Raw genomic sequence first — 15,709 nt, 5'->3', positions numbered from 1 at the left:
TGAGTTTCACCTGGAAGATAAATTCCCAGCGATTCCTAGGAATAGCACTACAATGAATTTTCACAACTGCCACTTTTTAACGTGCAGGCTCAATGTTCTGAGATCACCAGTTATCTGCTAAGACTTAGGCTCTCTCTAGTAAGTCGGTAGCTCTCATTGAAGGGCTCCAGTCAATATCTATCTGTCTATCTGTCCATCCCTCTAGTTTCACGTCGGTGGTGGTGAATTGATCTGTGTGAGAACTACTGTATTTCTGATGCAAAAGACCCAAAGATGGGGAGGCTGGGTCTCCCACGATCACATTATAAAGTTGCCAAAGAGCTCACCAGATGTTTCAGGCCATGTGATCCTTTGGCAGATCTCCCAGAAATTTCCCTGGAGATCTGTATATCCCTATCTTAAAAAAATATATTAACACAAGATATGTTTTAGAAAGGAATATCTTTCTCTTTCCTACTATCTCTTTTCAATGGTGGTGTTTGAGTGATCTCTTAAACTCTTTTCAATAGGAGTAAGGTATGGCACAGGGCCTATCACGTGGTAGGCATTTATACTTCATAAATATTTATGAAATGAGTATTGTTTAAATTTACTTTCTTTGGTATGTCTTGTGATTATAGTCATTCAATTATGGTGAATGACGATGAAAATTTCAGAAAAAAAATAAATCAATGAGCTGCTTTAAAAGATTAAAAATTTATCTAATGGATTTTTAGATTAGCAGCCCAAAGAAAGGAATTGGGCACATAAAGAGCAAGAAACGTATGACTTATGTTTCCTCCCTTTCTTTTATAGTTATAATATGATCTGACAGAAGTTTAGGGCTCAAATCCTAAAGGACATTCCTAGTCCCCAGTTTTAAGGATGTTGAAAACTGAGGGTCATCGTGACTTTTTCTCCTCCTTCCCTCCCTTCTTTCCTTCTTTTTTGTTTCAGTTTTTGCATTGGGTTGGGTTGGGGAACAGACTGTTTATACAGATAATGTTATATATCATCAACTCAAGTATTCTCCCAATGAAATTTTCATTAATCATCCCTCAGAAAAAAACAAAAAAGTTTGGTTTCCTCTTGCAGTTGTGAAACCTAGTTAAGACTGTGCAATGGAGTTAATGGGTCAACGCTGTTAGTCTTGGCACTGGAGTTATCGCTGTCCTAGTAATTTGGGAATATTCCAAAAGAGATTAAGAGTTTTTCTCAAAGGAACAAAGTTTTCTATAAAACAAGACGTGTAACCACTTTTGTGGTTCTGGTGAGTTTTTGGCCTCAACATTAATCTCTATTATGCCCACATTTATTTTCAGGTGCTTTTTAGTTCATACAAGTCTCTTACTTTAATTTTCTGCCATACTTAATAGGGGTCACTGATTGTAAGACTTTATCTCTTTGTTCCCATTTGTAAAAGTCCAGAAACCAGCACACAGTTCTTTCCATATGTAGGTGAAAGCCAATAAGCCTTAGTCACGGGCAAGTCTCCACTTTCCCAGGAATGAATTAGATGACATCCCATCAGTGGTTGAATTCAGAGAGAAGGGTTCTCATCTAGGACAGCAGTGATACAGAGATAGGCAAATTTCTTCATCAGTTACCTGGGCAGCTTCATCCAGAGGTTCATGGAGTGGGGAGTGGAAGGCAGCCTGGAGGATGAAGTCTCCAGGGTGTCCCTAACCCAGAGCCAGGACTCATAGGTGCTTCCACATCTAAGATGCTGAGTGAATTGGTATGAGATGGGTTCTAGGCATTAGAATTGTTTTAGCACGAATCTTGGTGATTGTCATGTCCAATCAGGTTGAGAACCACTATCCTAAATGAAAGCCAACTGAGGAGTTCAGGGTCAGTGCTGGGTAAAGGGCAAAGCACTGGAGCTGTAGTCAGAAGATTCTGTTACTTAGTAACTGTGTAACCTTGGGCCAGTCCCCTGCCTTCCCCATGCCTATTTCTCTCTTTGTCTATATAACCAGGAGAGTGGTGCCCCATGAAGTTGTTGTGAAAATCAAATTTCATAACGTAGGAGCTCAATAAAGTTCTTTAAATGTCATGCCACCATCTAGTTAAGTACTTGTCAGCCAGAATTGAAGCTGGCGTCATGTGGTCTGAGAGTCGGGGCAAAATAGCAGTGGCCCCCTTCCACTCTAGCCCTGATGGGGTGGAGGCTACTGGTCTTGCCAAGGAAGTGAAATTCCTGTATCTCAGATTAAAACATAATAACAGTGGCTCAAGTAACATAAAAGAAAATCCTGCCTATTTTATGAAACAGTGTGCAATCAATCAAAATTCTAAATTAAAACTAAACTGTTATAGTTCTAGAGCCAGGTATCATATTTCTTTGGGGGAATTCTAATTGAGATCCATTATGGCTCCAGTAGTCTTTATTCTTGCTATTTTTTTTAAATCTTGCCACTCTTCCTTACTCTCCACTCTGCCAGGCTGGTCTATATCAAGTTAGTTTTTCAAACTTGACCCAATATTTTTTGCCTTGTCAGATACCTGGAATAAGTGTGTTATATCCAAATTGCACACTCCAGATGCAAAGACTGTACCCTGCAGTATTCTCTAAGCAACAATTCAGATCCTTAAGGCTTCTTCTTTTTTTTTTTTCCCCCAACGCTTAGGTTTACAAGTTAAGGTAATAGACAGATACATCAGAAAGTGCATCAATACCAAACCATCCTACCAAACTTCTAATAAGAACATCTATTTCAGACTGAAGTTTTCTGACTTATCAAGGGGATTCGTGGTGGGTATGGAGAACAGTCATAGGGTACATGCCCGCCTTCTCTCTGTCTGTCAGGGAACCAAAGTATCCACTAAGATAGCTTCTTTCATGAAGTCTTTAGCTCTGATAGACTCCACACGCAACATGTAGCATTTACTTAGTCTAGGAGTTCATGAATATCATCCCATGCGATTCTATTTAACAGTAGATACCATTACAAGAAATGCAGTGGAAGCTACTCCATATTTCAGTGTTTAAATGATATTTCTCCAGAGGCTTCCTCTATCCTCCCATTCCTGTTCTAAACTAGATTCAGCTTTTCTGCTCAGGATTTGCCGTGTATCTCAGTTTCAATTATTTATTTCTGTTCCTTTTCATGGTTGTTGTTGGCTGTCTGATTCCCCTGTAGACTAAAAGCTCCATCTAATATATCTGATCTCTGAGAAGCAAAGGAGTTATTGACTAAGTAACATTCAGACCTTTAAGGTATCTTTTTTTTTTTGCTGAGATATAGTTGATATACAACATTGTGTTAGTTTCAGGTGTACAGCATATTGATTCAGTTTGGGGTTGTTTTTGTTTGTTTGCAGATTATATTCCCTTATAGGTTATTACAAGATATTGGATATAATTCCCTAAGCTATACAGTAAACCCTGTCGCTTGTCTATTTTAGTGTATAGTTTGTATCTGTTAAACCTATACTCCTAATTTATCACTCCTCACCTCCCACTTCCCTTTCGTAACCATACGTTTGTTTTCTATATCTGTGGGACTGTTTCTGTTTTGTATACAGAGTCATTTGTATTATTTTTTAGATTCCACATAGAAATGATATTATATACCATTTGTCTTCCTCTGACTTATTTCACTAAGCATAATATTCTCTAGGTCCATTCATGTTGCTGCAAATGGCAATATTGCATTCTTTTTTATGGCTAAGTAATGCACGAGTGTGTGTGTGTGTGTGTGTGTGTGTGTGTGTGTGTATGTGTACCACATCTTCTTAAGCCAGTCATCTGTTGATGGACACTTAGGTTGCTCCCATGTCTTGGCTGTTGTAAATAGCACCACTATGAACACTGGTGTTCATGTGTCTTTTCAAATTAGAGTCTTTGTTTTTTTCTGGATATATACCCACGAGTGGAATTGCTAGACCATAGGGTAGGTTCTACGTTTTTAATTTTTTAAGGAACCTCCATACTGCTTTTAAGGTATCATTTTTTTATTAATAAAAAACCCAAGGGTTATTTGATATCAGATTATAAATATTAGAAATGAGAATTTAAAATTAGGTTTCTAATAGCTCCTGAAAAAAAGCAATGCATGGATATTGTAAAACAGAATTCTAATAGGAATGATTGTTAACAGCTTGAATGGTTTTCTTTCATAAATATTTTTATAACTAACAGTTTGTGTATGCATAATCTTTTTAAAATGTACACAAATTGGATCATACTATAGAATGTTCTGCTCCTTATATTTTTCACTTAATCATCATTTACCCTGGAGCTCTTCTATGTCAGCACCTAAGGCAACTGTACCTGGTATATTTTATTGCTGTATTGTGTTCATTGTAATATATTTAATAATTCTCATGTCAGTTATATTAGGACATTTATATTATGTCCTAACCATCTTTTTGCTTTTTTTATTAATTTTTTAAAATTGAGATAACATTGGTTCATAACACTATATGTTTCATGTGTACAATATTATATTTTTATTTCCATATACCCTACAGTGTGCTCACCACCAAAATTTTAGTATCTATCACCCTAGAGTTGATGCCCTTTACCCATTTGACCCTCCCCCTCTGGTAACCACTACTCTCTCTTCTACATCTACATATTTTTGTTTGGTTTGGTTTATTCATTTATCTTTGTTGTTAGTTTATTAGTTTTTTTATATTCTACATATGAGTGAAACCATATGGTATTTGTCTTTCTCAGTCTGGCTTATTTCACTTAACTTAATACCCTCAAGGTCCATCCACGTTGTCCCAAATGGCAAGATTTCAAAAGATGTGTGTATTTTTAATTTTGATGTGTGTGTGTATATATATATAATGTAATTTTAGCCTCATGTTTCTTGATCCACAAGGAACTTCAAACTTTCTAATGGAGATATGCAATTAAATATGCCAATCAAGATAGATGAGTCACACTTAGAAATGATCACTCCGTAAAAAGTGAAAATGTACACTCTGAATTGTTACTGGAGAAAGAGTAGAGAAAGTAAATTTTTTAAAACTATGATGTATATCCCCATTTAACTGCTGATTTATTGGACAAAAAAAAAACTTCACACATTGATGGCTTGTTATATTATTATTGAAAAATATGTTTTTAGCAAAGACCAGACTAGACCAAACTAAAATAGACATTCTCTGTTAAGGATACCTGTCATCAAGTGTGGAAAGGTGGGTTGTCGTTAGAGACATGATACTGATATGGACATGCCATCATTCCCTGTCACAAGCATGGCAATTTTTTGGTTGTTGTTAAGTTGCTTTAACCTATTCTGGGATCATTGAGTATTCTTCCTATTCTGGAAACTGTCAGAGTCTAGGACAGTTGTCAGAGTCTAAAAGAGTCTAATGGCAGTTAAAGTTTGTTATCAGGAAAATCAGTGGCCTCTCCCATGTTTATAAAGAGTAGCTACTGTTAGATCAGACGTTCCCATGTTTTGACAACTGACAAAATTTCACAAGTTTTTTCTTTTTTCTTTTTCTGATTATAGGATACAAGTGTAATGAAATGTTTTTGTTGCTCAATCCTGGAAGTAATTGCACCTTTGGTTATTGAGTTAGCTGGGAGTGGGGAGGGGGGAAGGGGGTCAGTGTGGTTGGCACTTCATAATAAAAAGTCCTTGAGAAACCTTGTTTTGAGTCCAAAATACCTTACATTTAAGTTGAGGGCCAAGAAGGGAGCAATGCCAAAGTGGTTTTATCAACTATTAATGTTCATGTAGAAATAATTGAAAGTATTATTGATGATTTATACCCAAGGCTCTTTCTTCACAGGGCAGAATTCTGGAATTCTTAGAGTCATTACTGAGGTATTCCACTTTGACTTCCAGATGGCACTAAAATTGGAAGGCTAGAATACAGGGTTATTTAACTTTTTCTCAAGTAAATACATAGTCAGACCTCATAGTCAGAGTGTGGGTTTGAAAGAAGATTAGCCATATCTCTCAAGCTTTTTTAGAAAGGACCCCAGCACTTACACCATGAATTGTTCCATCAGAATTTGAAATTTGTTTCTACAATACACATATATTTGTTTATTTACATGTTTATTGTCTCCTACAATGAGCTGTAGAGACTCTCGCTGACCCAGTGAGTACTATAATATCTGACACTTGGCGGATGTTGATGACATAGGTGTTGATTCAATAAATAAGTCAGTTTTTCTTCGCCAGTCCCAGTGCCAGTGTGTCATCCATGGGTTGATCAGGGATTAGTGTTGTATCTCAACCTCATACTAAGAAGTTGCAAGCTAGTATCATTGTGATTATTTATTCAATGTATAAATTGTAACTAGGCACCTATTTTAAAAATATATTTTTTAACTTGTCAATCTAATATCTGCTTGCTTTAAAATAGTCAAACAATGCAGAAATGCGTATGGCACAGAATAGAAGGTTCCTATCCCCGCCCCCAGAGTATCACAGTAACAGTCCGATGGGCATTCTTGGCACTTCCTTGAGTACATCCGTGGCAAATGATTAATGATGATGAAACAGGCTTCTTCTGGACCAGAAATCCAGAACATCTGATAGAGAAGAAGCACCTCAGTTAATCAGGCTGTGATCTCCTCCAGATCTCCTTGCTGCATTGTGCCTAACATAGCTAAAGGGGGCAGAAACATCCACTGCACCCTCCACTGAGCTCTACCATTAACTGTTATAATTGAAACTAGATTTTGGTAGGAAAAATGATGTATCTCTTTAAAAAAAAAACAAAAAAAGATGCTCTTGTGACCTTAACAGCTAGAAAAGGGGTATGATGCAGTAAGTAGTCATCTGCCCTCATTAAACACAGTGGCCCAGACTCTCGGCCTCTTTGAGGCCCTAGATTTAGAATAACCTTTATCATCTGATCGAAAGATAAATTTCATATGAACCAGATGCTTTTCTATACCAACAATCTCTCCCTCAACATGTTCTATAGGAAATGCTCATTTCACATTCTACTGTGAACTTGCTATCACTTATTTTGTGAAAAGTTGGCTCATGAAATAAAACACTTAATAAACACTTAACAATAAAACACTTAATAACAGGAATAATCATTAGTGCAAATCAAATTCTCAGTATATCAGTTTCCTTGACTTTCGATTAGGGATAATTAGACTTAACCGCTCTTACCTGATAAAGTGAGATGAGAGTTAAAAGTGATTTTCAACACTGAAGGACAGACCAAGTAAAGCAGCAATAATAACAGCAATAAATAGTAATAAAATAATAATAGTACAATAAAAACTGTTTTATTCAGCACCTATATATTAGAGGCTCTATGCTAACTAAATACCTTACTTACATGGTTCTACAAAATTCATAGAACTAATTTACAAGTTAGGTATGATTATTATTTCAGATGAATAAAGACTTAGAGAGGTTAAGTAATTTGTCCAGTCATTAAGCTAGTAAATGAGAGCACTGTGATTAACGTTTGCAGCTCTAATCTATTGGTAGTGGCTTATACTGGTTGGGAACGTTGATGCAATGTCCAGGCATGGCCAGAGAGTATGTCAAGATTGATTAGTAATATCCGCCAGAAGTATGAGTAAGGACTGGGCAGAGCAGAACATAAGCTGCATATTTGTCTCTTGCATCACATCAAGATGATGTGACTTAGGGAGGAAAAAATGTTTGCTCCCTTTAAGTATCACAGTCTAAGGACCCTGTGCCCTGTGCCCAGTTTTAACAAAAAGCTGTATGGTTCCAAAGAGTACAGTGGCTGAGATGTGCCAGAGGCAGAGCTACTGGCTTCCCACAAATAACAATCATCCCCCTGGCCAAGCAGCTCCCCTACAGCTCCCCAGCAGTAGCATTGTCACATCACAACAAAGCGCCTTTGCCCTCAGACACATAGGCCCAATGGCTGGCACTGAGGGTTTCCCTGAAAAATGCACTGTCCTCTGTTTTGAGTCAGCCTTATTGTTCAGAGCTTAGGGAGTGAGGCTTATGTCCAGATATGGGACAATAATATGTGCTATGCTCTTGTTGCCAGTAATGTTGTGGGTCACCATGATACCTAAACTTTCAATTCTGCAGTGCTCTGAAATGACCTCCTCGTGCCCTAACCCTCAAAGTTTGGATACGTATTTATGCCTAACTCCAATACCACCTCCTCCGAAGTCTTGCAGCAGCAGCAGCCAGGGTCAGTGTATTGATTCTTGTCACCCCAGCATCTAGAACATTGCCAATAAATATTTAACAAATGAAAGGATTAATAGCTGTGCCAATACTTAAGAAATTAGGTATAGTTAAACTACAATGAGTTTTGAGACTCAGGAAGATAAAAAGGTAGTAATTATTCCAAAGTTACTTTCCTTGGATCTACTCTGATCATGTGTGAAGCACACAGTCTAGCAGCAAAATATAGTAGAGGAAGGGCTCAGCTTCCTGGGTGTGGTGGGCTTGACTCAGTGGGGAGAGACATGGTCCCTACAACGTACTGATGGTTCAGAAAAGTCATAGGTCTGGGGCTAAGGAGCAGAGACCGATGCATAGTGAAAGTGTGTCATTTGTGTGTTTCTTTCCTTTTGGCGTGTACAAAAGTCACTGACATATCTCCCACTGGTCTATGAAAGGCAGATAACTGATACAGTAAGTAGTTCACCAGCAGTGTCTATGACTAGATGTATTGGGTTGGCCAAGATTTGATAGCTACCAAATGTTAACTAGTATTCAAAAGTCTCCTGAAGTCTCTGGTGTGTTGTGTCTGCTGGGACGCTTTGGGGTGTAAATAATAAAAAGCAAAACTCCAAATAGCTTATACAGTAAGGAAGTTTTATCCCCAAAATGAGAAGTCTTGTGATGGGGTCACTGAAAGATTGGTTAACTCAGCAGCTCAGTCACATCTTGAAGGAATACTTTGCCATCCTCTCTGACTTAGCTTTGTCCTCAAGGTAGCTCCCTCCTGGTTGCAAGATGGCTTGCACTTCCAAGCAATATGTGGTAATGAGTAAGGAAACCTTTCCCAAAAAGGCCCCCAGCAGCCCCCTCCTCACACCACATTGGCTAGAATTGGGTCAGTGCCCATCTTAACAAATCACTGGTAAGGGAAGTGGGAAGTGGGAAGTTACTAAAACTTGCTTAGGTAATTAGGATTTATTCCTAAATTGAAGATAAGGTCACCTTCCTTAGGGGAATCATGAGTTGGGAGAACCTGGACAAAATCAGGGTTCTTTCAACACGGAGAAGGAGAAAGGGACTTGGCCCTTGAATAGGCAACCAACAGTGTCTGCTCTGTATGCAATAGACATGCCATATCCATATTTCCATAATACCTTCCATAGCAGCAAGTCAGTCCCCAGTTTGCTAATAATCTTAATTTGGTGATGGTGGCAACTTTTCCTATGAAAATTTAGCCATCATCTGGTGAGGTAAAGACAAACCATGAAAAATCAATTCAGGAAAGACGGCAAAATCTCCATTACCTGACGTTCCCAATGAAATCCAACTCCCCATTCCCAAATCGGGACAGCTTATTGACTGTAAAGGCTTAGGTCATTCCAGCAGGAGGGGACATTTCTTTGAGACAAGAAACTGAAAAGGAGCAGCCTTCAAGTGAACATGGGGAAGAAAAGCTCCCTAAGAAGAGGAAAAGGCAGAAAACTGAAAGGATCAGAAAGTGCTGGAATGATTGGCTCACAGTGAGTGGGAAGAGAATGGCAGGAAGGAAGGTGGGTCATTCAGAGCCTTGCAGGTCCCACTAAGGAGTTGGGGGTTACATTCTAAGTACAGCGGGGAGACACTGAAGGATTAAACAAGATCTACAAATGTAAAATCATACCAATAATCCTATGCAGGATTGTTTTATATGTTGGAAAGAGTCACTCTGTTTAATGTAGGCCATATGTCATTAGAGAAGCTACTCACAAAATCCCCACTTAATAGACAGTTGCCAGGAATTTAACTTCATTACCTTGGTTCTGTGCAGAGTTGACCTTTAGTTCTCGCTGGTGGATGCATGTTTGTGGACGGGGTAGCCTAGTGGAATGACTTAGTCGGGGGCAGCACTTAAGACATTTTAAATAAATGATAATGCCTCTGAAAAGAAAGAAAACTCCTATTTCCCTGTTGGGTGAGGTTGCTGCTCATTTAAGTAGCTGTTCACTAGTTTATCTCCTGACTGTTTTTAATTTAATTTTCCTTTTTTAATTGGAGCATAGTTGAGTTACAATGTTATGTTAGTTTCTGGGGTACAGCAAAGTGATTCAGTTATACACACACATATATTATTCTTTTTCATAGTCTTTTCCAATATGGTTTATGATAAGATACTGAATATAGTTCCCTGTGCTATACAGTAGGAGCTTGGTGTGTATTTTATATATAGTAGTGTGTATCTGCTAATCCCAAACTCCTAATTTATCCCTCCCCCACCCCCTTTTCCCCTTTGGTAACCATAAATTTGTTTTCTATGCTAACTGACTTTTAGAACCTAAAAAGGGAGTGCTGCCAGAAATAGGATGGGTAAACACATCTCCCCCCCATGGTCAGCCAGCTCTCCTTTCAGTCATGCGTGTGGCTTGTGAACTCTGGGACACATGCGTACGGGGTTCACTACGTGACGGAGGTTGCCTGTTCCAGTTGCCAAGTCCTTTCATACTTCATGTTACATCATTGAGCTCAACACACTCCAGAGCTCTCCTGTTTCCTTAGCAGTTCCTTGATAACAAGTCCATATGTCAGTTTTCTTTTCAACAATCTCACTTTTTCAACAGTCTTTGAGCACCCACGCCTATGTAGAGGCAAATACAATACAGGGCATTGAAGGACAGTGTTGGAGCGGTGTCAGTGAATGGTTATGGGAGCTCAGGGGCGTGAACCTGGATGGACTTCGGCGGGTGGAGCGGGGGTTCTGACAGCAGAGCTAAGCCTTCTTCCTCTGGCTTCTGTGAGAAAGACGGAATAGAGAGAGAGATTCAGGGAACAGAGCCAGGCGATTTGGAGAATGATTGGACAAAGGACAGAACTGAGATAATTCCAGGAGTTTTCAGCCAACCCCATCTCATCCCAAGGGATAGTTCTCAAGCTGAAAAACAAAGGTTATCAGAATTCTTGAGATCCTGCCCTGGATCCATTCCCCTTTTCCATGACCTCTTTTTGGAACACTGGTGCAGAATAAGTGGCATGGCCTTCAGAAGAAAGCACTGAGGAATTTTCCTACTCTTGTTTACAAAACATTTTTAAATGCTTCTGGGTAAATGCAAATGACGTGATGCCTCTCTACCTATTTCCTGCCGATGGCAGTCTTCTAAGAATGGTTAATGTCAGATGTGAAATTATTTTCCTGAATGTTGTTTCTTTTCTCTTTTCATTATGAAGTATATTCGGTGCTCTTCGAACTGGTGCTTATATGGTGTACATTTTGATGACCAAAGGCCTGAAGCATTCAGTTTGTGACCAGGGTTTTTACAATGGACCTGTCAGCAAATTCTGGGCTTATGCATTTGTGCTAAGCAAAGCACCCGAACTAGGTGAGTGTCTTCTCTCCTTACATTTCCTCCCCCAAACCCCCACCCCTTTGTAGCTACACACCCACAATATTTATGGAAAAACGAACAAAGAAATAATTTGAAGGTCCTGTTTTACTGGTTGCAGGAAAGTTACAATGAATGAATTTGCGTTCTTGACTAACTTCCACTGTTTTTTTTCTCTCCCCTCCTTCCCTCCTTTTAAATAATTGTACATTGAATAAGAAGAGCAGAATAGTTTACATAGAACATGCACGTATCCAAGCCTTACTGAAAACACACTTCCAGAGGCTTATAACATCTACCCAGCCCCTTCTCTGAGGCCATTAACAGCTGAGCTAATATTAGAATATTGGGAAAAGTTAGCCACACAGCTATTTCCCAGTCCCACATCGAAGCGTAATTTCAGCTCTGGAGTTTGGACGCAGACTAGGAAATTCAGCTTTTTGTTTGGGTATCCTCATGTTCTCATTAACGAAATATTAAGTGTTAGTTTCTGGTGTTGTTTAATTTTAATCATCAAAGAAATAGGCCTTAGGGAAATGTAGTTCATCTTCTAGAAACTAATCCAAAATACTGGGGCTAGAAATTAATCCAAAATCTATATATGTAGATTCCTAAGGTTTTTCCTTTAACTCTTTAATAGTCTTAATGTAAATGTGGCACAAGTTAGCAGAAACAGTGAAAAATTAAGTAGCAAGTGTTTGACAAAGACACGGTTCCCCAGGAAAATATCTCTATTGCCAGAGAAAGGGATCCACCAGTGATAATAAGCTCTGAGTTCATCCATGAGCAGTGCTGGCCAGCATCTCACAAACTGGTACATATCCTTAGGGGACGCCTGTCCATCCTCTGGGTTTCTTTTTTTTTTTTTTAATTATTAGCACCTTTAATTATTATTTATTTATTTATTTATTTTGGCTGTGTTGTGTCTTCGTTTCTGTGCGAGGGCTTCCTCTAGTTGCGGCAAGCGGGGGCCACTCTTCATCGCGGTGCGCGGGCCTCTCACTATCGCGGCCTCTCTTGTTGCGGAGCACAGGCTCCAGACGCGCAGGCTCAGTAGTTGTGGCGCACGGGCCCAGTTGCTCCGCGGCATGTGGGATCTTCCCAGACCAGGGCTCGAACCCGTGTCTCCTGCATTGGCAGGCAGATTCTCAACCACTGCGCGACCAGGGAAGCCCCCTCTGGGTTTCTTAATGTTTTATCTGGAATTAAGAATTGGCTTACTTAGTTCAAAATTTTTATTTATAGATTGTGTTCCGTCTCCTGTTTCTCCTAAAAAGGGGGTTAGAGGTCGTAATTTCACTATAAGCCACCTGCAGTATTAGCTATCAAGTCTTTCTGAAAGGTGCCCCTAGTTTGTGTCTGTGTCTGTTCACAGTGGATATGACGTTTCTCCGATGTGTGCATCCGCCACCTATATCCACTCTCCACCACAGGCTGTAGCCTGATGCCTACAGAGTGCTGACAATTGGTTTGAACTGTTGGTTTGACCACTGTCTTCCCAAGTCAAAGACAAAGGAAGAGCAGCGGGGGTGGGGGGAAAAAACTTTAGCGCTCACACACAGAGCCTGTGAAAACAGTCTTAGAGTGAAATGCATTAGTATGGGTTCATTCATTTATTCCTTTAATAAATTTTTTAAATTTATTTTTTATTGAAGTATAGTTGATTTACAATGTTGTGTTAATTTCTGCTATACAGCAAAGTGATTCAGTTATACATACCTAAACATTCTTTTTTTATATATTCTTTTCCATTATGGTTTATCACAGGATTTTGAATATAGTTCCCTGTGCTATACAATAGGACCTCGTTGTTTATCCATCCTATATATAATAGTTTGCATCTGCTAACCCCAAACTCGCACTCCATCCTTCCCCCGCCCACCCCTTCCCCTTGGCAACCACGAGTGTGTTCTCTATGTCTGTGAGTTTGTTTCTGTTTCGTAGATAAGTTCATTTGTGTTATATTTTAGATTCTACATATAAGTGATATCATATGGTATTTGTCTTTCTCTTTCTGACTTTCTTCACTTAGTATGATAATCTCTAGTCCCATCCATGTTGCTAGAAATGGCAATATTTTGTTTTTTATGGCTGAGTAGTATTCCACTGTATATATGTACCACATCTTCTTTATCTGTTCATCTGTTGATGGACATTTAGGTTGTTTCCATGTCTTGGCTATTGTGAATAGTGCTGCTCTGAACATAGGTGTGCATGTATCTTTTTGAATTATAGTTTTGTCTGACTCTATGCCCAAGAGTGGGATTGCTGGATCATATGGTAGCTCTATTTTTAGTTTTTTAAGGAACTTCCATACTGTTCTCCATAATGGCTGTACCAATTTACATTCCCACCGACAATGTAGGAGGGTTCCCTTTTGTCCACATACTTTCCAGCATTTGTTATTTATAGACTTTTTAATTATGGCCATTCTGACTGGTGTGAGGTGGTACATCATTGCAGTTTCGATTTGCATTTCTGTAATAATTAGCAATGTTGAGCATCTTTTCATGTGCCTGTTGGTCATCTGTATGTCTTCTTTGGAGAAATGTCTATTTACATCTTCTGCCCATTTTTCAATTGGGTTGTTTTTTTGTTGTTGAGTTGTATGAGCTGTTTGTATATTTTGGAGATTAAGCCCTTGTTGGTCACATCATTTGCAAATATTTTCTCCCAGTCTGTAGGTTGTCTTTTCGTTCTGTTTATGGTTTCCTTTGCTGTGCAAAAGCTTGTAAGTTTGATTAGGTCCCATTTGTTTATTTTTGCTTTTATTTCTATTGCCCTGGGAGACTGACCTAAGAAAACATTGGTAAGATTTATGTCAGAGAATGTTTTGCCTAAGTTTTACGGTGTCATGTCTTATATTTACGTCTTTAAGCCATTTTGAGTTTATTTTTGTGTATGGTGAGAGGGTGTGTTCTAACTTCATTGATTTACGTGTGGCTGTCCAACTTCCCCACACCCCTTCCCATTGTATATTCTTGCCTCCTTTGTCAAAGATTAATTGACCATAGGTGTGTGGGTCCTTTAATAAATTTATACTAAGCACCTACCATGGGCCAGGCATTTAAAACATTGAAATGGAATTGCTACTTTATCAAAAAAAGAAATTTATAATATGAATTTAATGAACCAGGCCCCCAGGCAGCTATTTTTAGTATTTGAATTAGGACCACTAGCTGCAACGTCTTAGGCCAGAGAAGTGTTTTTCAGACTTGGAGCTACAGACAATGCCTAAAAGTCTACAGATGTGTTTTTTAGGAATTTCAAAATTCTATGAGGATATTTCAATTTTGTGTCTTCATGTATGAATAAAAGGAAAGATTGTCTTGCCAGCTACATTTCTCATAGTGATTCTTTCTTCATTTAGAGTCACAGAGTCTCTGAGTCAGATCACTTTTCCTGAAACTGGTGTTGGTCTGAGAATGTGAGCATGTATTTTTTCTCTTGGGTTTTTGTGACATTTCCTTTCAAATAAATTCATATATTATTAAAGTTAGAGAATTATTCAAACTGAGAGATATCATATCCCCTTGACCCCTATACTTTATTCTGTATAATAAGTATCCTTATGAATCCCCCCTGTGTTTTTGATGAAAAATTGACTACAGATACATGAATACAGTAAATGTGTGAAACTTGACTCCCCTTACATACCACCCCTGAACACCTTTACAATTTCCACCTCCCTACCCTCAACAAGTACTTTTTTTTTTAAATCAGAAAATGTGCCTCTATGCTTCTGGCCTTTAAGCCTCAAATTGCAAAGGAGCTACTTCAGTCTTTGCTTCTAGAAGTGCCTTTCCCTGCCAGGACTGCTTGTCTGTGTTCTGAGTTTTACCCAGTTGTGTTTGAGGGACTTGAGAATAAAATAGTCCCTTTTACCTTTTGAAGGAATAATATATTGAAGAGCCACCCTAACCCACTCATAGTGGTCATTTTCCTTCAACAACGTAAGTAGCCCTGTGCTGTCTGTCCTCCCAGCTTCCACTCCAGATGGACACCAACGTCTTAAGGTGGTGGACAAGTTAGGATTCGTGGATGAGAACTGTTAGTGCATCACTCAGAGGTACTTGTGCTATAATCCTCTGTCTTGTTGGAGTGTTGTTGGTCCTGAGGATGTTAGTGAATCACCTGTCTTAACTAATCTAGACCCGAACATGCCACTACCTCCTGCCCCCATGTAGACCTTGTAATTGGACACAATTCTGTTCCCTCTTGAGCCCAAAGGAGCTGTACTCTAGTCCCCTGTGCCACTGGCTTGATCATTGCTTTCCCTGG

At 39.0% G+C, this 15,709-nt stretch overlaps 1 protein-coding gene across 2 annotated transcripts in view; it reads left to right on the top strand.

The window, feature by feature from the left end:
* Positions 1-15,709, top strand: part of ELOVL6 (ELOVL fatty acid elongase 6) — a 143,361-nt gene that overhangs the window by 111,259 nt on the left and 16,393 nt on the right. For both annotated transcript variants that reach the window (XM_059923429.1, XM_059923430.1), the window contains exon 4: positions 11,274-11,425. In XM_059923429.1, the coding sequence (XP_059779412.1) occupies positions 11,274-11,425 (152 nt within the window). The remainder of the gene's footprint in view (positions 1-11,273; positions 11,426-15,709) is intronic.

This window comes from Balaenoptera ricei, chromosome 5 (genome assembly GCF_028023285.1).
Source record: "Balaenoptera ricei isolate mBalRic1 chromosome 5, mBalRic1.hap2, whole genome shotgun sequence".
NCBI lineage: Eukaryota > Metazoa > Chordata > Mammalia > Artiodactyla > Balaenopteridae > Balaenoptera > Balaenoptera ricei.
This window is presented reverse-complemented; position numbering and strand designations above follow the sequence as displayed.